Below are 21,299 nucleotides of genomic sequence, written 5' to 3'. Positions count from 1 at the left end.
TGGGAGGTCCTCGGTTCAAATTTGGCTTTACTCCATAGCTGTGTGATCTGGGCAAGTCACTTCACTCCAATTGCCTTGATTATATTGTTCTTCTGACTTAAGTCAGGCTATTTCCTAAGTAGTTGCTCTGTTGAGGGTGCCTGACCCAACTTGTATGATACCTGAATCCATGTAATTGAGTGTCAGACTATAGGGTTCTCATCTATCAGTGAAGGTAAAAGAAGAAGCGCAATGGTTACTAAAAAGGCCACCTGAACTCATGGTAGCTGTCAGTATGATCTGAAATCTGTGAAGCCAACTTAGTCCACAGAAGGTATTATTACTAATACTCTTCATTACTTCTCTAATGTCCAATCTATCTCTCAATCTCTCCTATGAAATTCTTTCAATGAGCTGGAATTGACCACTGCCATTGCCTCTGTGCTATCCAGATTCTTTTTCTGATGTCAGGAAGACAATGTAGGCATGTGGCTGCTTGGACTTGCTTTTATCCCAGAAACTTAGGCAGTGAAAACTCAACTTGAGCTAAGAATTGTATGTGCATCTGGAGATATTCCAGGAGATAACATCGTGATTTCTACTGGTGAATGAAGTACCCTGGAAGTAAGAAAATGGCTGCAAAAGGGCAGTAGGGAGATGGCAATGCAAAGGAAAAAACCATACGATAAGCCCAGCTTCTTCTAATAGGAGACCCTGTCTCTGATCTGATTAGAGCAAAGGTGACCCAAATAGGAGGAGAGGGGAGAAATGAAATCTCTTCCATTATAAACTGAAAGAAAATCAGTATATAATCTCAGGTATAAACGACACTACTGTCTTCTTTGAGTAAATTAAAAATTAAAATATTGTGTTCTCTAGTTACCTATCTATTTTTCGACCCTGGTTTGTGGAATTAAAGCTCTGCTAAAGAGATGGCAAATGGGATTGCTCTGTGACTGGATATATCTTCTCTCTATAGAATGTGCTCAGAGAGCCTAGTTCTGGTCTCCTTCAGATACCAGCAGCACCCCCCCTCCCTAAACTTCAGCTGGGATCTCCCCATCACTGGGAAGTATTCAAGAAACTGGACTCAAAAGCCAGATGGGATGCTGGGGAGATGTTAGAATGAAATGAATAGCAACAGGATGGACAAGTAGTTAGCAACACTCACTAAGCACCCACAGAATGTTGTTACCAGGCAACTCTAGAAGAGGCAAGGCCAAGAAGATATGCTCTCTGCCCTCAAAGGGCTCACAATGTACACACTGAGGCAGGTCAATATGGGTACAGGAGGGAAGTGAAGAGGGGAAGGGGGATGGCATTTACAAATTTGCCAACACTGCAAATTGATTTATTGTCAAAAGCATAAAAGGATCCAGGCTGGCCATTCAATGAAAGCAAAGGTAACAGGTGGTCAGTCTGAGTAGTGGTATCTTGATACTAATGAACTACTAAAAGTCCTGGGGGAAGTCCCCTGCCCTTCCTCCAGTGCATTGGATAGATCTGCTACAGAAGTCTGATGGAAGGATGCAGATGAGGATCTTGCAAGGGGAGGAAGATACGATGGATGTCCACAAGCTGCCCTGGAGATATTAGTGCACACTGTGGTGAATGGGAATCAGAAAGATAAGAAGGGAAACTGAGAAAGCCTGAGGTTTCAGATGGTAAGAGCTATAGCCACTCCTTTCTTTAAATGAGATTCACTGACTCTTGGTGAAGGAGGAGGCAAGGGACAGGCAATGGTATTGGACAATGCTATAGCCTGGCAGTTGTCCCAAAGGACAACTACTTGATTACCATCATGTTTCTCTTCCTCCTCATCCCTCTCACCGCATCATATCTTTGTCCCCCTCACATTCTGCTGTCTGGTTCTAAATCATCTTTCCTTCTTCCCCCACTACACTTGCTGGCTGTTCACTTTGTCATTGCCTCTTTTCACTCCCCACTTCCATGACAACTCAGACTAGCCTCTCCTTGCCCCTCTCTTCCTTCTTTCTCCCTCTGGGGTGTCTGGAAGGTGTCTAAGAGGCACCCAACTTCAGGACAATTCTAGTGGGCTTCAATTGAGGCAGCCTCCTCTACTCAGACTGAGTTGGAAATTATTTCAAACTAACCCACACTCATCATCCCTACTTGATGAGGCCTAAGAACTTCAAAGACACGCAAAAGACAGTTCTTGACTTCAAGAAACTTACAAATACAGTATAATTTAATAGGGAGAGTGTAATACACTAATTAAAAAGTAGAAATAAAGCAGAATATGATAAGGAAAAAGCATGATTGAAAAAAACTGAAAATTGAAAAAAATCTGCCTGAGCAGGCTCAGTGAATAGAACACTACTCCTAGAGACAGGAGGTTCTGGGTTCAAATCTGGCCTCAGGCATTGCCTATGTGACCTTGGACAAGCCATTTAACCCTAACTGCCTGAACCTTAATACTCTTCTGTATTGGAATCAATATTCAAAATTGATTTTAAGATAGAAAGTAAAAAAAAAATGTTTTTAATCTGCAATAGGCAGACTGGCTTTCCAATGGAAGTAAAGGGAAGAATAATCAATTAAATCTTAATGAAAGAAATTACTCCTTTGTTGGGTCTTAAAGAGAAGGATTTCAACTTCTGGAAACATGGAAAAAATGCATTCTAGGTACAATGGATAGTCTACACAAAAGAACAGGGGCGAGAGAGTACAAGACAAAATTGGAAAGGAGTAAGAGTTCCCTTTTTTAGGAAAAAAAGATGGTTTAGAGGGAGAGTGTGAAGTGCCTTCAATCTCTAGCTAAGGAATTTGCCTTTCATCCTAGAGGCACTAGGAAGCTACATATTTGTGAGATGAGAATGGTGATCCAGAAAGCCCTGTGCCTTAAGAAAATTACTTTGGTAGCTGTGTGAAGGACAGATTAGAGGAAACAAAAATATGGGAAAGAAGAAAAGTTGGAAAACCAACAAGGTAATTATTACAATAATTTAACCTGCCTGAGGATGGTGGCGGTTGGCAGTAAGTAGACAAAAAGGGATACACACACACACACACACACACACACACACACACACACACACACACACACACATATTCTGGAGGTAGTATCAATGCCATTTGGTCAATATTTGGATCTGAGGGAAAAGGGGTAAAAGGAATCAAAAACTGCTTCCAGGCTGAGGTGGGGTGAGCCTAGGGATCAGCCCTAAGAGGTACTAGTTGCTGCTGGCTGAGCTGCTTAAGCCAAAAGTTTGGAAAAGGGACTGAGTGAAAGAAACCAAAGGCAATAAATTGCCTCCATCTGGCTGCTCAGTGTTTCTTCTTGGACTTTTTTATTCATAGAGTATTTCTATCAGAAGGAAACTTTAAGATGACCTAATCCAACCCTTTCTTTTTACATGGAAGGGAAATGATTACAGCAGTAGGATCTGAGAGCCAGGGCCTAGTACTTATTACCTACAGATCGCTTAGTCCCTTTGGGCCTTAGTTTCTCCCTTTATAAAGAAAGGGGCTGGACCAGAGGATATCAAAGAGCCTTTCTAGTTCTAGGATTCCTTCTGCTCTTGCCTTTGTTCCTATCTCCTGCTGCTTGCTCTGAATCTACAAGAGCATCACCTATTCCAGCTCACAGGTCTTCGATGAATAACTTCCACTGATCTCCTGATGCTATGGTAACATCCCGAAGTAAGGCCAACAGCAGTCAGAGCAGCTAGTCAGCACTTCATTTTTCACAGGGGAAAAGTAGAACCTCTGTGGAGCAGAGATCTGGCTCCCTGCCTGAAGCATCACAAACAATAAGGGCTTTGTGTGACCCACAGTCAAAAGAGGAGAGTGGATATAGGCCATGCCGATAGGAAAATCCCTCTGAGAAAGTAAAGTTGGTTTCACAACCACATGCTTTGTGTTTTTCTCAATCTATGCCATTCAGGCTTTCGGAAAATGAGTAGTTAGGTGATATCAGACCAGGGTTATCAGAAGTTTCAAGCCTGGAACAAAGGTAGAATCTGATCTCCAGTCTAGGGGTGGGGGGTTTTCTGCAACTTAATATTCCAATACAATCAATGATTTCATTTTTCAGCAGTGTCTCTTAAATCATCTTTAGAACTCCAAGTCTAAAGTTTGTTAAATGGGTGAACAAATAATCTGCTAGCACAATAAGGCCAAGTTATTTTCAGCCAGAACAAAAAGATATGAAAATAAAAGACTTAACTATCCTACCTGCCCACTACCTTTAAGAGGCTGAATTGTCAGGATTACATTCAATGATTAGAAAGCAGGAAAAGAGATATTTTTAAAGTGCAATCGAGGCAGGAGAAGTTGAGTAGAGAAAAATTTATTTTTAAGTGTAGCAACTTGTATCCAAAATCCATTTTCTGGGAATCAAGTTGAATAAGAAATATTTCCGTTACTAGGGGAAGGGGCAAGCTAGAAAAAAGGAGTTCTATGAAAAGCAGATGGGCAGACAATACTACCCTCAATAAAATCTTCTCTGCAGAGGGTAGCAAACATATTTTTTTTTCCTTAGATAGTTCAACTCTTGCAGTAGGAAAGAGGAATTGCCAAAGCCTAGACAAATTATTTTAAGCTTGAGAGTTAAATATTTTCCCTGAGTCCTCCCATCTAGAACATTCTTTCAACTTCCTGCCCACCCCCACCTTTTCCTGTTCCTCGACACTTGGGATCCTCCTAGTCCAGCTCTTTGAGGTATCCTAAGCTTTTCCAAAGATGCACTCGAAATTCTCAGTAGGGTCAGCATCAGTTCAACAAGAAAAGTGATCTTTGGAAAATCTGTCCCCTGACATAAAGCAACCACCAGCAGCTTGTCCCATTAGGGCAGAGCCTCATTTGCTGCTAACATTTGACAAGGTAATCACACTCACACTGCTGGCTGGCAAAAGGCATTTTTGTCTTCTCAGCCTGGATGTCTGCAAACCGCATCCGTGAGAGATGGCACATTTTCCTCCTTTCTACATTTCCCAAATACCTGATACCTAAAAAAATCCTGAACTTGGCAGGCATGAAACTGGCTGTCAGGGGCTTAGCACCCATGCTACAAAGGTGGAGAGATGGAAGCCTCATGAGGATTCCTGAGAGGCCCATGTAAGCGCCTGTGATTTATATATACAACAAACTGTAAAATTCACAGCTACTAATGTTCAGGAAATGAAATGCCCTTAACAGATTTTCAGGGACCTGGGCCTGCTGTCTTTCTCTTCTAACACCTGGAAGGAGCTACACCACTGTAAAGTTAAACATGGAAAGCAGATTGTTGGGGGGACCCAATAGTTAAGAGACCAAAATGCACAGGTATGAGAAAGAATGAAAAATGCTCATAACTCACTTGTCCTGGGATTCAATATACACGTAGAGATGAGGCTCAAAACACTTGGATATGATACCATGAAATGGGTTTTCTGGGACCTTTGGCTTCTTTGGCTGGGGAGTAAAATAGGCATGTGAGCAACCTCTGTCCACTTCCAAGCACCTCCAAAGACAAGAGCCCCTCAAACCCCACTTCCAACCTCTGATAAGAAGCCCCTGGATATAACTAAGTGATCACAACCAGGACAATAAGGAAGCTCCATCAGCTAGCATACTTCACTTGCTTTGCTCATTCCTAGATTTAGTGTTCCTTTGATAACAGGCCTTTCCATTTACCAACTGTTTTATGAACAGCTTCAGTGACTATCCAGCAAGCTGTCTAGACAGGCATACAGATTATAAAATTATATCCATGAATTCATTCCTTTTCCAAATATCCCTCTGAAAATAAACAGGGAGTTTTAAAATTCCTACATGTCACCTTTTGTTTCTATAAGTCTTTAGATTTATCACTGCCATCTAAAGGGCCCTGAACAGCCTTGCTAACAGAACTCTCTCAGACTAGTCAAGCTAGAACATTAAAGATCCTCTTGTCCAATCTCCTTATCTTATGGATAAAGTAGCTGAGAACAGAGAGAATTGACTTTTCCCAAGTCACTCTGAAGAGCAAAAACTCAAACTCATGTCTCTTTAGTCTTCTGACTTCAAGACTAGGGCTCTTTCCACTCTAACTGGATATTTATAAACACTGTCAAATTGAACCAATTAAATGAACCCAGCAAAAAGAACATACAAGGTTGAAACACTAAAAAGAAAGATGGCTTGGGTAGGTGACTGGTAGGACACTGCATTTACCTGCCTTAATTTCCCCTTGTCCTCTTTCCCTCATGATCATGACTCAGCTGAGAGAAAGAACCTTGGAACATTTAGCAGGAGCATCCTGACTGCATCTGACCATCTCAATTAGCTATCCTTAGGAAGACAAGCATGGATAGGATGGCTAAGTCTTTCATCAAGACAGCATCATGATGTGGGGACAATATTTGTCCTGAAAGTGGCATTCCTAGAGTGAGGCAGCAGTTGGGGAGTCTAAGCCAGACACTGTGGCTATGGTCTTATTTCTGAACTGTTCGGTTTTCCCAATGGTCACTTCTCAGCTTAAAGAAAAGACTAACTCATTCAGCAGTAGCATCTAGACTACATTTCTGAGTGTGTGAATTCTGTCCAAAAGCTACAGATGTTTAAACTATTTCCTCCTGGAGTTTGATGGAATAATAAAAGGTTCCTGTTGTCACAGTCAGGAGGGCTGCAGCTGGCCCCATTTCCTTTTATTACCATCCAACGTAAACAGATTAAATCAAACTGCTCAGATCCCCAGAAGGGTGTACTTGAGACCATGGATTTCTTATTTCTTGCCTTGTCCTTTTTTATCATTATACCCTAACGGCCTTTTCAGATGTCACTTTTTTATCATTGGAAATGTCTTGGGCAAGTCAATGAGCATTTATTAAGTGCCTACTATGTGCAGGAATTGTACTCAGGCTACCAAGAATGTTATGTCCTCCCAAGTCCTCTCTGAAACCCAATTCAATTTCTTCCCCTTTTCCAAAGTAGTCTCGTCTCCCAGCACTTGATCTCCATAGTCCACTCTTTCCTCCTAAAAAATCCAGAAATCACAACTACCTAGATGGCTAACAATGTCATTTGCCTTCAGTTGGCACCTGGGGGGGAGGGACTGAAGGCTTTGTTCACCCATGATTCTTCAGACTACATGTCCTATTCACTTCCTACAATGTACTGTCTTCCACCCGAGGTTTCCTACCTTTGCTACCCCACCTCTCCATACACACCCCAAAGAGGAATCAAAGAAGCTGCAGGGAAAATCCTAACACTTCCTCTCTCTAACTGTGGTTGACCTGCTATGTCTGGGGAGGGAAGAGGATCAGGAGTGATATAAGGAAGCACTAAGTCATCAGAACTACAAGCTTTAGGGATGATGACAAAAATACATCCTGGGAAACTGACAAAGCCCTGCCTGCTGGCAAGTGCTTATCATGTCAGCACCCTGCTCACCTGTTCTCAGGGGTCGGCAGCATCCATGGGAGCCAGCAGTCTGCCAAAGGTGGGAAGTTATATTTTTCCTGGCAGTAATGATTTGGTAGGCAGCATGGAATTCAGTTCCATCACAACCAAGCTCTAGAATACCTAGAGATGACTAGCTAAGAATCAGGATAATATCCAGCCATAGCAAGCATTGCCAAGGCTTAATAATTTGTCTCAATAGCACCTAGATGAGTTGAAGTACACTGACCTTGTGAATATTGCTCTCAAAAATCCAGGCAAAAGTGAGAGCCACAAAATGCCAGAGGAGCCCAGGTGTGTCTGGGATTGTCTAAGAAGCTATATTCTGGGGCAGCTAGGTGGCACAGAAGATAGAGCACCAGGCCTGGGGTTGAGATAACTTGGATTCAAATCCAGTCTCAGATACTTCCTATCTGTGTAATTCTGGGCAATTTGTTTAGTGTCCACAGCCTAGCTCTTATCATTCTTTTGCCTTCGAACCAATTCTAAGATAGCAGGTAAGCATTTAAAAAAAAGAAGAAAAAGCTATGTTCTACCCCTTGGGTACAGCCTGGATTCTTATCCCCCCTGTATCTGAATCTATTCCAGCAAAATGTGAAAATAACATTTTTTAGTTTTTAAGAAACCTCTTGTTTTAGACAATGCTGGACAATAATATAGGGACTTCTGAGCAATGGGCAGCTTTCTTTTTTTAAAACCCTTACCTTCTATCTTAGAATCAATACTGTATACTGGTCCCAAGGCAGAAGAGTGGTAAGGAAAAGGCAACTGGAGTTAAGTGTCTTGCTCAGGGTTACACAGTTACAAAGTGTCTGAATCCAGATTTGAACCCTGGACCTTCCATTTCTAGGCCTGGCTCTCAATCCATTTAACCAACTAGCTGCTCCCAGTTGACATCTTTCTGAAGAGTTTCAGAATGTAACATTTCCCTAGTTTTATTCCTCCTTGGAATTCATTCCTGCCCCTCATTCCACCCCTTTTTTACTTAATACACAAAAAACAAAGCAAAAATAATCAGCATTCCTTTAGAAACTGATTCCAGAAGGCCTGAGGGCTCTACAGGTGGACACAGTGACCATTCTGCCACAGGAGGAAATGGAGAATATCACCTGAAAAGCCCATACTTTTTAAGGGCCCAGAGATGGCTCCCCAGGCTGTCCTCCTCATTTAGCTTGTGAACAAATCAAAATATCTTCAAGAAATAAGCCTCCAACAGCCAAGAGAAGCTAATTAAATAGTAAGTGTCATTAATAAACCAAAGGAAAAATCTGATTTCCTGCTCTGACCTCTCCTGTCATAAACTGGAGCTGGAGCACAAGTGGTCTGCAGCAGGCTAAGAAAGGAAATTTGGAGCCGATCACAGAGGAGGCAAGAGGAAATTGACAGCACCTCTCCTAATCTGCCACTGGGCCCCTCCACAATTTCCAGGCCTGCACAATGGCTTCCCACTCCAGGGACCAACTCACAACTCAACAGAGACTCTTCCTTTTCTGTCAGGATTGCTAACTTTCCTGGGAAACTGAAAGCCAACCAGTGACCTTCCAATATCTCACATCACCACCAAAGCAGATGATTGTGCAACAAAAAAGGGAGCTGACATTTCAGGGGATGATGAATGAAGCAGAACAGAATTTTGTTTGCTCATCCAGATGGGCTAATTATGCTTGTGCACATCAATGAAATCAGTGGTGAGAATCCAGAGACCCTTCTAGAACAGAGGAGTGAGAGCTGTTCTTTTACATGTTTTCTTAGATGTACTTTCAAGTAGAGGAATTCTATAAAGCCCTCCAAAGCTGCTTCCTCATCAGGTATGAATATGGACATACCATTTTTAGATATGATAAGGCTGTTCCATGGATTCCAAAATACCTCAAACTTACCTGATCTAAATCCCCTTTGTCCATTGTCAATTCTTCCATCTCAGGGCCAGGTTCATCTTCCAGGAAAGGATTGGTGGAGGGAGGAGGGACCTCTACCTTTTTCTATCAGGAGAACAAAAGAAAAGAGGAAGGATTTGTTTGTTTGCTTCTGATCTTCTCTACAGGCCCTGGTCCTTCTCTGATTTCCTGCCTTCTTAATAGTTCTCTGATAGAAAGCAAAAAGGAGGACAGAGAACTGAGATGTGGCCAAAAGAGACTCATTTCAGCCAGCATTTTGTAAGGGTCTATTGTGGGTGAGGCAGTAGGCTGAGCATGGGACACAAAGAATCAAAAATCTCTGATCTGGGGAGTTTGCATTCAACTTGAAAGTGATACCCCAAGAGTGCCATCAACATTCTTACCACTGGGTACTAAGATTTACAAGTCAAATCTTTTTATAACAAAAATTTCCATGTAAAATAAAGATTTCCAATCCCTACCAATATTCCATTTGTTTTAAGAAATTTTCAATACTATATTGATAAGCAGCAAGGAGTCAGTCTTAGAGCCTAGATTTCATGCTGCTGTGAAAAGCCGTGGGGCTCAACAAGTCACCTCTTATCTTTGAATGTCAGTTTCCTTATCTATCAAATGGGAATAATTTATCCTGGCCTCCCTGACTCACAAGCAAATTATGGGATTCAAATGAATATGGAAACAAATATTCTAAGAAGTTGAAAAATATGATGACCACCGAGTTTGAGGAAAGTGATGCTGAAAACTTGATGGTTTCACCTCCTGGCAGAGGTGGTGGGAGCTCAGGGTGCAGAAGGAGATGGGTATCACAGGACATGACCAATGCCAGAATTTGTTTTTCTGGATTCCATGTCTGTTCCAAGGGCTTGGCTTTCCTTTTCAATTAAGTAGGGTTGGGAAGAGGGGAGAGAAGAGAAAAGGAACCACAGAGAGACAGCTTTGAAAATTATAAGCTGAATTTAGTGTGTGCTTAAAAAGAAAAGTAAGCTCTATATAATATTGATGGCCTTTTGTATAATTGCCACCTCCTATTCTCTCTCTATTGATACATCCAAAATCTAACATACATAACATAACATAAGAAGTACCTTAGTCCCCCAAGAATACACTGCTCTGGAATTTGAGACCTAGTGAGAAAGCTACCAAGGGAATATATAAGAACAGGACAGGAGGTGCTAGAACAGTAGGTGAGAAGCCTATCGTCAAGACACTGAGGTGCTTTTAAATGGATTGGTAATATGTTAGCCTCAGCTACCATCATACATGTTAGTGAACCCTTGGGCCAAAGGGAGACAAGATGGTCCAGAGGATTTAACACATACCCTATATCAGTGATGGTGAACCTTTTAAAGGTAGTGTGTACCCAAACTGCAACCCTCAAGGTGCCCACCCCCTTACCCCAGACAGGGGAGGGAGGAAGCACTTCCACTGGGCTGCTGGGCAGAGGGGCAGGTCATGTGAAAAATATTCTCAGGTCTGTGTGGAGAGGAGGAGGGGAGCAGTCCCCTCTGGCACATGTGCCATGGGTTTACCAATATGGCCCTAGATTTTCAACTGGAAAACAAGCTTGAAGGCATCCACTGTTTTGTTTTTTAATCCTTCCTTTCTGTTTTAAAATTAATTCTAAGTATTGGTTCCAATACACAAGAGAGGGAAAGGCAAAGCAACTGGATTTAAGTGACTTGCCCAGGGTCATACAAGAAGGAAGCAGCTGAGGCCAGATTTTAAACCCAGGTTCTCTTGATTCCAGGTCTGGTGATTTATCCCCTGAGCTACCTGCCTGCTCCTTGTAAACTATTTTATCAGCTTTATTTCTAAAAAACATTTTGGTACAAATGGGTAAAACCAGCCTCCTTTATCTACAAGGAAAGCCTCACAAATCCTGACAGAGCTAAAGGCAATTGGCTACTAATATTTCTAGGATTTATGGAAATCCCTGGAGACACATCAAAATAGCACACTAGATGAGTACCTCAAATTTGGATTTGGCAAACCATGACTTCTTTGAACAGAACTATTTTGAATAATTCAACATCTATTATGGGCCTAATGAGTACAGAGTACACCAGGCCTCAAGAGAGATGAGAGTTTAGTGAAGACATGGTTTCTGCTCTCATAGAGCTAATAGTAAAACAGAAGGGTAAGAAACAACCTTGATAACTAGAATACATAATATTCTAAGAATATATTTGAGAGTTTCAAAACAAAGAGCTATAGGATGTCAGAACAGGAAGATTAGCACTAATAGTAGGGGAGGTTTCATTGAGGAGAGGGCATTTCAGTTCAATGTAAGGGGGCAGCTAAGTGGCTGACCGGATAGAGAGCCAGGTCTGGAGACAGAAGGTCCTAGGATCAAATCTAGCTGTATGACCCAGGGCAAATCTCTTAACTTCTGTTGCCTACCTCTCATCACTCTTCTGTCTTGAAACTGGTATTGATTCTAAGACAGAAAGTAAGGATTAAAGAAAGAAACCAGAGGCTAGAGACAAAGATGAATTTGGGAGTTGTCCCTTTCTAGGGGTAGGTGGGAGCTGAGGTCTCACTCAGGTATGTTTGATTGGTTTCCTAGCTTGAATGGAGGGAGCACAGGTAAAGGCCTAGTAGCAAGCTGGCATGGAAGTTTCCAGACACAAAAAATGCCAAAAGGGAAGGGGTGCAAGGCAAGGGAAAGAGGGCACATAGATAGCAGAGCCTACTTCATAGGAGAGTCTTATTTTTCCCCAGATTACAAGAGGAATTGAGGCCCAGAGTTCTATCCACCATGTCACCTTGCTGTCTCTATAATAGCAGCTAGTATTGATACAGCACTTTCAGGATTGCAAAGCACTGTACAAAGCTAAATATTAACCAGTTTCAGTTGGAGCAGCTCCTGACACAATCTGACTTTGGTGACAGGCATGGGGCTTCTAGGCTAGACCAGGATGTGTTCTAACTCATCTCCCCAGACTGTGGCCTCCAATAGACTGGGATGGAATTACAAGCTTGGGTTTAGATTTTGTATAACTCAAATGACACAGTCCACTGGCTTCAAGATTCCTAAATGAAACCAAGAGGAGTGAAAAATCTGCCAGGAAAATTAAACACATTTTCCTATTTTAAAAGAATCCCTTCTTTTTTGTTATTTTTCAATTATGACATTTGCCTTCATGCCATTCAGAAAGGCAGAATTCTTCCAACAGCAAGTTCGTCCTCTCAATTAAATCATTTGGGATGCCCCCTCTCCATATCCACTCTTCAAAAAAAGAAGAGGCCCTGGGCCACTTCAAAGGCAGCAGGTTTGCTAGGAGGAAAAGAAATGGCTGAGTGAGCTATGTCTGTATCTGGGCGCTTGCTGCAGCAGCACATATACTAAAATTGGAACAATAAAGAGAAGATTAGCATGGCCCCTGCGCAAGGATATAATATATGTCTGTACCTGGGCACATGGTTTCCTTTAATTTCAAGAGATATTCAGGGGGCAGCTGGGTGGCTAGAGAGCCAAGCCTAGAGATAGGAGGTACTGGGTTCATATATGACCTCAAACACTTGCTAGCTGTGTGACCCTAGGCAAGTCACTTACCTACAATGCCTAGCCCTTACCAATCTTCTGCTTTGCAAGTATTGATTCTTAGATGGAAGGTAAGTTTTTTTTAAAGAGATACTCAGTTATCAAAGAATGAGATACTGAAATGCCAAAGACAGCTTTAGGATTATCCTTGCCAGAGAGAAGGCTCCTTTGAGAAGTGGGAATTTGGGGAATCTTTGAATTCTGCCAGGAATCTTTCCCTAACTTTTTTGAATTTGCTCAAAATCAAGCCTAATAAACTTGATGGTCAATCTGGCAGCCAAGTACAGTGCTAGGCATACAGCAGGCACTTGGTAAATATGCATGGTAATAACTGGCTAAGCCTAGGTAAAATCTTCTGAAACTGATAGCCTCTCATCTGCCTATTTCTGGAGTTTCTGGATAGAATGATTCAGTTCTGAATCACTGCTCCTCAGCAGTTCTAAGGGCTATCATAACAAAACAGGAGAGTTTGGCCTACTTTGACAGCTTTAATTGATCTGCTGATAAGAGAAAGGGGACAGAGTGACTCACAACTTTACAGTGAGTACCAGTCCCATCACAAACATCAGCAGAGTGAAAACACTAAAACAATGAGTGACAGTCACATCTGTTTCCTAACAGTCCTCGTGGAGATTTCCATCCATTCTGAAGTCTTGACTCATGAGACCTCACAAGGCTAAGCAAGGCAGTGCCCCAAAGGCAGTTGCTACTTAAAACCGGCCCTTTTTGACTGAGAAGGGAAGCTGCCTGCTTCCATTACCCACTGCTGCTCCAGGAGGCCAGCTGCAGCCCTGCCCCACTCCTGCTTCCAGTTCACTTCAAATCCTCCCTCCATTTCTCTTGAGCTCCCTCCCTAGCTCCCAATCCCAAGTGTCAAGTTGCTAGAGGGCAGAATTGGGAAAAATCTTTAGGCAGTCAGCTAGTCATCAGCCTACAGTAAGGAACCATGGAGAGCCTCAAATCGGAAACCACACCTATGGCTGCTGAATTCTGAGCATTTTAATAAAAAACTGTTAAAAAAAAGTATAAATTTATGTTAAAAGGGCCTTGAAGGAAAGGAAGGGGGAAAGGGAAAAGGAAAAAAAAACAACAACAGGGCAGCTTCCTAAGTAGTAACCAAGAAGGAGGACAAGTCCAACAAAACCCAAAGGCAGCAAGGAAGAAAAGTTCATTTGGTTCAAGAGCTATTCAGTGGCCAACTATAAAAACCTTTCTCTTATCAGTGCTGTGGAGTGCTGAGTACTGTTCACCTGGAATCTAATCATCATATCCCCAATAAAGCATGTGGGTGTAGTTAAATCAAGTCCAAACATTTGCTTTTGATTCCAGTGTACACACTATTTTCAATCCCACTCTCTAGGAGCAGGAGTTCAAGCAGTGCCTCGTGGACCCACTCTTCCTCAATGAGTAGTTCCAGAATCACATAATATATTTATTTATTGTATTATTGCTGTCATTATGTAATGATTTATCATATTGTGCATATAAAGGATAGGGGGTGGAGAGGTCCTTTCAAGAACTCTCCTTGCCCTCAAGAAGTGCATGGTCTTGTTGGATGTCTCTCTGGGCCAGGCAACGGATCAGAAGATAGAGAGCTCCAATGTTCTTCTCCAGGCTCACTGCTAACTGAGATTTCAAAAAGTCACTTCATTTCTCAGGATTGCCCCATTTTTATTTGCTGAGTGCTCCTTATTGACCAAAATGAAGTGTTTTTACTTTGCCTTCAGATGCCTTTTACTGAATTCATTGATTTTTTTTTCTTTTTGTTAATTTTGGAATACAAAGACACACAACAGACTTTTCGGTCAAGGCCTTGTGATGTAATAACATATGGTGCCTGAGGCTGGGATGCGAGATATGAAGGTTCATAGTATTGCCTTTGCCACTTTATAAGATGGTAGAAATTGGGAAAATCACTTATATCTTGGGTCTCAGTTCATTACAAGGTGAAATAGGATTGAAATCTCAAAGGTCATTTCTAGCTCTAAAATATTATGATAGAAGCATTCAACTTGTCATCTTAAAGCAAAATAGTGGCCACTAAAACTTTTCAAACAAGTGTCTATTCTGTAATGTTTAATTAACTTTCGATGGTATTGGATATGTGTGTAATTGAAGGTCAAAGAGCTATCTGATTATATTAAGAGTATTCTTTAGCTGCTAGGATCACTAGGCCATAAAATAAGGATACTTAAATCAAAATGACTGTAAAGCACACTAAGAACCTTCCCACCAACATTTTCAGTAAAGGACTAATCTTGTCCTCGTCTATAAAATGAGGATTTAGACTTGATGACTTTGAGATTCATGGGAGCCCCTTCCCCACCCCACTTCTCACCGGAGCACCATCTGACAGGGTACAGCCAGAGAAGCGCTTGGCTAGAAGTCCCTCGAAGTTGGTAGTCCTCTGAATAGCAAACAGAAGCAATTTCACCTCTATCTCCTTTGCTCGGGTACGCATAATCTTGGCAAGTTCCACCCTTGAACAAAGAAAAGAACAACATGAAGAAAGGCTCAATGTGTGTAATTGGAAATCTTATGCCTTTGAATTACATTTCCCAAGAGCCCACTGACTTCCTGTCATTACGTGCTGACATTGACAGGAGATAAACAGAGTGGTCTTCCATGGCTAGCTCTCTTTCCTTCCTGGGTCGGGACACTGGTAGAGCAGGCGGTCTGAGCAGGTAAATTAGCCATGGCAAGTGGTTTTACTTTGTTATCTTTTTATTTTGTTACTGCTGGTGATTATTAATAAATCTTATAAAATATAATATTTTAAGTTATTGTATATTAATTTTAATTTTTACAAGTGGCCGTAGCAGAAAAACACATAGGGTAATATTCATCACTGGGACTAGTCTCTATCTTAGTCTGGCTTCTGGCAAATGGGTACTGGAAGGGAAGGTTTTTGGAGAAGCTAACAACACAAAATCAGGAACTGTAAGGTCAAGGTTGATCAGCTCTATGAATTTTCTTCCTCTGCCAATATTCCACTAGGAACTATCAGGAATTATGAATCAGGCAATTGTTTCATAAATTGTCACCTTATAACAAAACCATAGCCTGATAACAACAATTTTGGTGTGTATAAAAGCATTACACATATCCAACCTCTCCACCCCCACAAATATGTTCTGTTGCTGTTGTTTATTCAACTTGGGCTTTCACTGGTGTAGGGATATCCTAAATGAGGAAAACTCCTTCCATCCATACTGACCACAACTATTCTTGGGGCACAGACAGGTTAATAAACAATTTGTATGGGGTCACAAAGCTTTGGTCCAGAGCTTCCTAATTCAGAGGTTGTCTCTGTCAAGCTCCAAAACCACAATTAAATGCAAAGGAAAATATTTAAGAAAGTAGACAGATTTGCATAATGTCCATTTGTGATTTTCTAATAGGTCTTGGGATCTGTATCCACCTGTTTGACACCAATGTAGAACACTAGGCTTCCTCTCATAAATGACTTTCTAAGGCATAGTCCTGAACTAGGAATAATTCTTTTAAACCTACTCTCAAATAACAGTCATTCCCAACCAAGGGATGAATGAAAATGGCCTGTGGGTGGCAAACTGGCTATGAAAGGTGTGATTTCTTTGCCCTGTTTATTATGTAGCTTCCATCAAAATGAGAACTGGGTACTTTGTTCACCGAATACTATCTGGAATACAGGTCATCGCATAAGTAAGATGGCCTGTGTACTTCTCAGTGTAGAAACTCTCCACCATGAAGATGGCAACTTCCTGTACAAGGTAGGATTTGGAGGAGGCTGGAGTGGAATCCAAGGCTTTCTGCCTCCTGCTTTCCACTTTCCCACAACAGTTGAATGACAAAACTCAAATCAGGAGATGGAGAGTTTATTTGAGAATCATGAATCTGGGGCCTTTGGCCAGATTTTGAACAATGGAAGTTTGGCAGAAACCATGGCTTTAACTGAAGAACAATAGCAGATCCGGAAGTTTATAAGACCTTGTTGGCAGGGCCATATTTCTAGCCTCCCAGGGACTCTGTTGGTCAGTCAGTCTGTGGGTTATGAGGCTGTAGGCAATGAGAATCATCAGTTCATGGCTTCTCAAACACCACTCTTTCTTTGGAATCAAAATTTGAGAGGGAAGTAACACCCATTTTAACTATGTACTGATATTGAAATTCAAAGTAGCCTATTGTTTTTTCAAGAAAGGAAGGAAACAAGCATTTATTAAGCCCCTACTACATGCCTGACACTGCTAAGTGCTTTATAAATATCTCACTTAATTCTCACAACAAAACTGAGCAGTAGTGCTATTATTATTCTCATTTTACAGTTGAACAAACTGAGGCAGAGAGGGGATAAGTGACTTGCCAGGATCAGACACTTGGTATCTGAGGTGACATTTGAACTTGGGTCTTCCTGACTCCAGGCCCAGCAGTCTAGCCACTGAACCACTTAATTACCCCAAATGACAACCAAATATCTCCTTTCCTATAGAAACTTTCTAACAAGGTTTTAAAAATATAGATTAATTCTGCCCTGATCCAAAGAAAACTGGGAATTGAATGATTAGTGCCATTCTGGAGTACTCTTGAATTGTGTTTAGGTATATATCAGGATAATGGATAAGGCTGATCTTTTTGTTTTTTACTAAATTTTGATTGTCTTTTTTTTTAAACCCTTTTACCTTCTACCTTCTGTCTTAGAATTGCTACTAAGTATCAGCTCCAAGGCAGAAGAAAAGAAGGGCTAGGCCCTGGGGGTTAAGTAATTTCCCCAGTCATACACAGCTAAAAAGTGTCTGAGGACACATCTGAACCCAGGACCTCCTGCCTTCAGACCTGGCTCTCTATCCACTGAGCCATCTAGCTAATTATTCAATGTCTATCTGAACATGTAGCATGAGGTTCTGAGCCAGAGAACTGGATCACTAGTAATACTACCCAGGGATCATCCAAAGTAGCCCCCAGCTTTATTCTCAGATTTGCTTCTGATGTACCGACTCCATTTCTAGGGCTCCCATCCTATCAGCCAAATTGCCCTGGCCATGAGTCATCTTATTGGAGATCTTTCTAGATCTTTCCACCTCTACTCCTCAACACACAGGGAAATGACACAACACAGATTTTGTATTCACTTCTATATTGTTCCCCATCACTACAAGGTCATCTCCTTGAGGGCAGGGACTTTCCATCCCAGCACCTAGTGCAATCATGGGCACATAGTAGGCCCTGGTCACTGAATTAATGAAGGCTCTCCCAATGACTGCAGTGAAGATAAATAGCAGGTATCTATTACCATCACCTGCCATAATGATTAAGCAGCCAGGGTCTGCTTGGCATGGTATGGTGGAGGAAATACAAGGCTAAATCTGATGGCATCCCAATCCTCCAAGAGCCTCCTTTTTCTCCACTTGCCTTCTAAGCAGGCCCAAACCAAAAGCGTTAAGAGCTTAGATATTAAGCATTATGCACACGCAATGAGGAAAAGAAATGCTGGAGACCTGAGAACTCTGGGGTGGAAGGTAACTTGCGATCAATCCAAGCAGGCTTCATAGAGAACTGCTTTTTGAGCCATGGCTTTAGTTCAGCTGAACTAGGCAGAAGACTGCTCTAGGAAGAGGCCCACAGAGAGGAGCACATGGGAAAGGGAACCTGTATGCCTGAGACAGAGAGGGGAATCAGGTCAGACGTGTTCAGAGAACTCCAGGCCCACACACTGATAGCAATTTGTACTTGGAATCACTCTGGAGTGGCAGATATGGGAGTTACTCCTCTAATGCAACGTTCTCTAATGCATCAGACTTAGGGCACATCTTGTACTGATTTACCTTGTGACATGGCAAAACTCTACAGCAATCCTCTCGGTCATGTACCACTCATGTGGAAACATACGCCCATATTTCTCTTCATAGTCCACAAGTTGGCGTTTTATCCAGGCATAGCGTCTGTCAATTTTGTCAAGCCAGGCAACCTGGTGAAGATGGGGAACAAACATCATCCAGTGCCCACAGACAGTACCACCGGCTTAAAGGGAGAAAAGGAAAACACTGCCAATCCCAGAGCCTTTCAGTGGGTCTTCCACATTGGCAACTGATAGATCAACATCAAGAGCCAGGCATGCTAAGGAAGACCTGGGCTCCGAGGAGCTGAGCACTTGCACACACTCTTGATCACCACCCAATCAAATCAAATGGAGCATCTGAGCTGATCTAGTCAATACTTACATCTTGGTTTTCTTGAAAGAGCACCAGGTACTCAGACAGGTGCTGCTTAATAAACTTCTTGACGATTTCCTGTTTGATCCTGGGTTCCAAAACATTAGCAACCAGACATGCATCTCGCAGGACATTGCTGGGGCCTCCCGGCCTCTAGTAAAACAAATGACTGTGAAAATTTAACACTAGCCCAATTTTAATCTTAACATAACAGTCAACAGTTCAACAGTGAGGAGGGAAAAAGCTTTTAGATTGCATGGCCTTTAACAGCTTCTTCTTTCTATCTTTCTGGACTGTTTTTTCCCACTCCCCCAACACTTGTTCCTCCTGCTGTGGATGAGTATTTTGGTTATTTGTTCCTCAATAAAAGAATCATTAAGCAATTCCCTTATTCTAACTTTCTCGCTGGAACCAAATAAAAGCTGCATTGTGAATCAGAGAGTAGAGACTTGGGAAATCAGAGCCAGGCTGCCCAGAGGATGTCTGACATTCTGGAAACCAAAACAGAAGCCAAAGGGTTGAAGCTGTTTGAACAGCACTCTCGAAAGTCCTAGCTGCTCCTGCTCCTAGCAGACCCCTGATATCTGACTCAAACCTCTGGGATTCTCGAGTCTGAAAGTCATTATCTGGGTCACACTGGGAGGGTGAGAGGGTGTCTCCTAAACTCTGATGGGGTGCCAAACCATTACGCTAGTTTCCCTAATGGTAAACTATCCATATAGGCCCCTAAGTTTTTGATAAATCATAGAAAGGCTACCAAAGGGATCTATATAGCAGTATTATATCCCAAGGAAACATTTCTGAGTAGAATGAAGGCAAGCTTCCAACCTATGGTAACTTTCACTCCAGTCAAACACTGAAAAACAAAAGTAATATGTGGAAGGAAAAGCACCAGATCTGAAGTCAGGAGGCTCGAGTTCTAGTCTTGGCTTTCCAACAACCTCAATCTGCTCCCTGGGACAAGTCCCTTCTCCCTTGAAGTCTCACTTTCCCTTTCTGTAAAACGAGGAAGCAATGATCCCTGAAGCCTCTTGCAACTCAACCATTCTGTGGCTCTGTGATTTCTGTCCATCCAGATAGTGAGGTCAGACTACTTGACAAATATGAACTAGAAGAGCAAACTTTCTATAATGCTTTAAGGTCTGCAAAGTGTGTTATGTCTATTCTCTCAGTTGAGGTCATCATTTAGAGAAGCAGCCTAGCAAGAGCCATACTAGTCCTGGGTTCCTAACCCACCTCTGGAATGATGAGGAAAATCACTTCTCTCCTTTGAACTCCAGTCTCATCTTCTATAAAATGGGGACAATAACATCTGGAGAGTACCTACCTTTTAGGATATACATGAGGCTCAAATGGGCTATAAAATATCTTATAAATTTTAATGTATTATATAAATGTCAACTGTTAAATATAAATGCCAATTATTTTTATTGTCGTTCCTGTTTCAAAAATGTAAACTGTGACCAAATATACCTTTCTAAGGTACCAAAAAACCTTTCTAAGGTACCCCCTTAACATACACCTTCTTCTCTCCACATGTGCTGTTTCTCTAGTAGCCCTGATACAGAATGGCCCCAAGGTCATGCATTCATCCTCAGTCTTCTGCTGGTCAGCAGGCAGCAGGCTGGACTGCCCCCCACCCCTCCCAATCTTGGGGAAAAATACTAAGTCTCACAAAAGTGGCATTTGTCTGTGCATGTTTCTAAAGCACCATTGTCTATAAAAGGTATTTTAAGGCCAGCCAATATGCTATTTAAAACAAAAAACAAAAACAAAAACAAAACTTGAAAACCAGTAGGGGTAGAAACATAGTGCTGGTTATAAAAAACCAACCTAAATGCAACAAGTTGGTGGGCTCTGGAAAAAGATGAAAGTGGGTCAGGGTTCTTCCAAATAACAAAACTGGCCTTCATGGGCGGCCTTCTGAGGCCTGTGGCTAGAGAAGCAGAGAACAGAGAACCATCCACTGCTTCAGGCATAGGTTAGACCACAGAGTCTCTGGGCAGATTAGGATAAAAATCAAGAGATCTCAATCCTCTCTTTTCATCAACACGTCAAACATTCTCAAGTAAATGACTCATCTGTTTTTTAGTTATTTCATCTATGAAATGGGGATAACAATGTTTCCCTTAAGCAAGAGGCCCTCAAGGTGGAGGGCCATACAAGTTACAATGCCGAAAGGGGAAGGAATTCTCCATCAGATGATGTCAGTGAGCTCAGAAACCATACTCAACAGTTGCCCAAAGAAGGTGTAAGACTGATCCTTCAAAGCCAGGCCAAACATTCACACCTGCATCCTAAATTACA

General features: G+C 41.9%; 1 protein-coding gene and 1 non-coding gene across 2 annotated transcripts in view; one reads left to right on the top strand and one right to left on the bottom strand.

The window, feature by feature from the left end:
* VPS53 (VPS53 subunit of GARP complex) overlaps positions 1-21,299 on the bottom strand; it is a 164,389-nt gene that overhangs the window by 59,216 nt on the left and 83,874 nt on the right. The window contains exons 9-13 of the mRNA XM_016429290.2: positions 19,002-19,145; positions 18,606-18,748; positions 15,143-15,284; positions 9,243-9,344; positions 5,300-5,394 (exon numbers count right to left, since the gene is read on the bottom strand). Of these exons, the coding sequence (XP_016284776.1) occupies positions 5,300-5,394; positions 9,243-9,344; positions 15,143-15,284; positions 18,606-18,748; positions 19,002-19,145 (626 nt within the window). The remainder of the gene's footprint in view (positions 1-5,299; positions 5,395-9,242; positions 9,345-15,142; positions 15,285-18,605; positions 18,749-19,001; positions 19,146-21,299) is intronic.
* LOC130457700 (U6 spliceosomal RNA) lies at positions 12,582-12,688 on the top strand. Its single transcript, XR_008916987.1, has one exon. It is a non-coding gene; the product is annotated as a U6 spliceosomal RNA (small nuclear RNA).

The sequence above is a fragment of the Monodelphis domestica genome, chromosome 2 (genome assembly GCF_027887165.1).
Source record: "Monodelphis domestica isolate mMonDom1 chromosome 2, mMonDom1.pri, whole genome shotgun sequence".
NCBI classification, from domain to species: Eukaryota; Metazoa; Chordata; class Mammalia; order Didelphimorphia; family Didelphidae; genus Monodelphis; species Monodelphis domestica.
The sequence above is the reverse complement of the archived record's forward strand: the minus strand, read 5'-3'. Positions and strand labels throughout refer to the sequence as shown.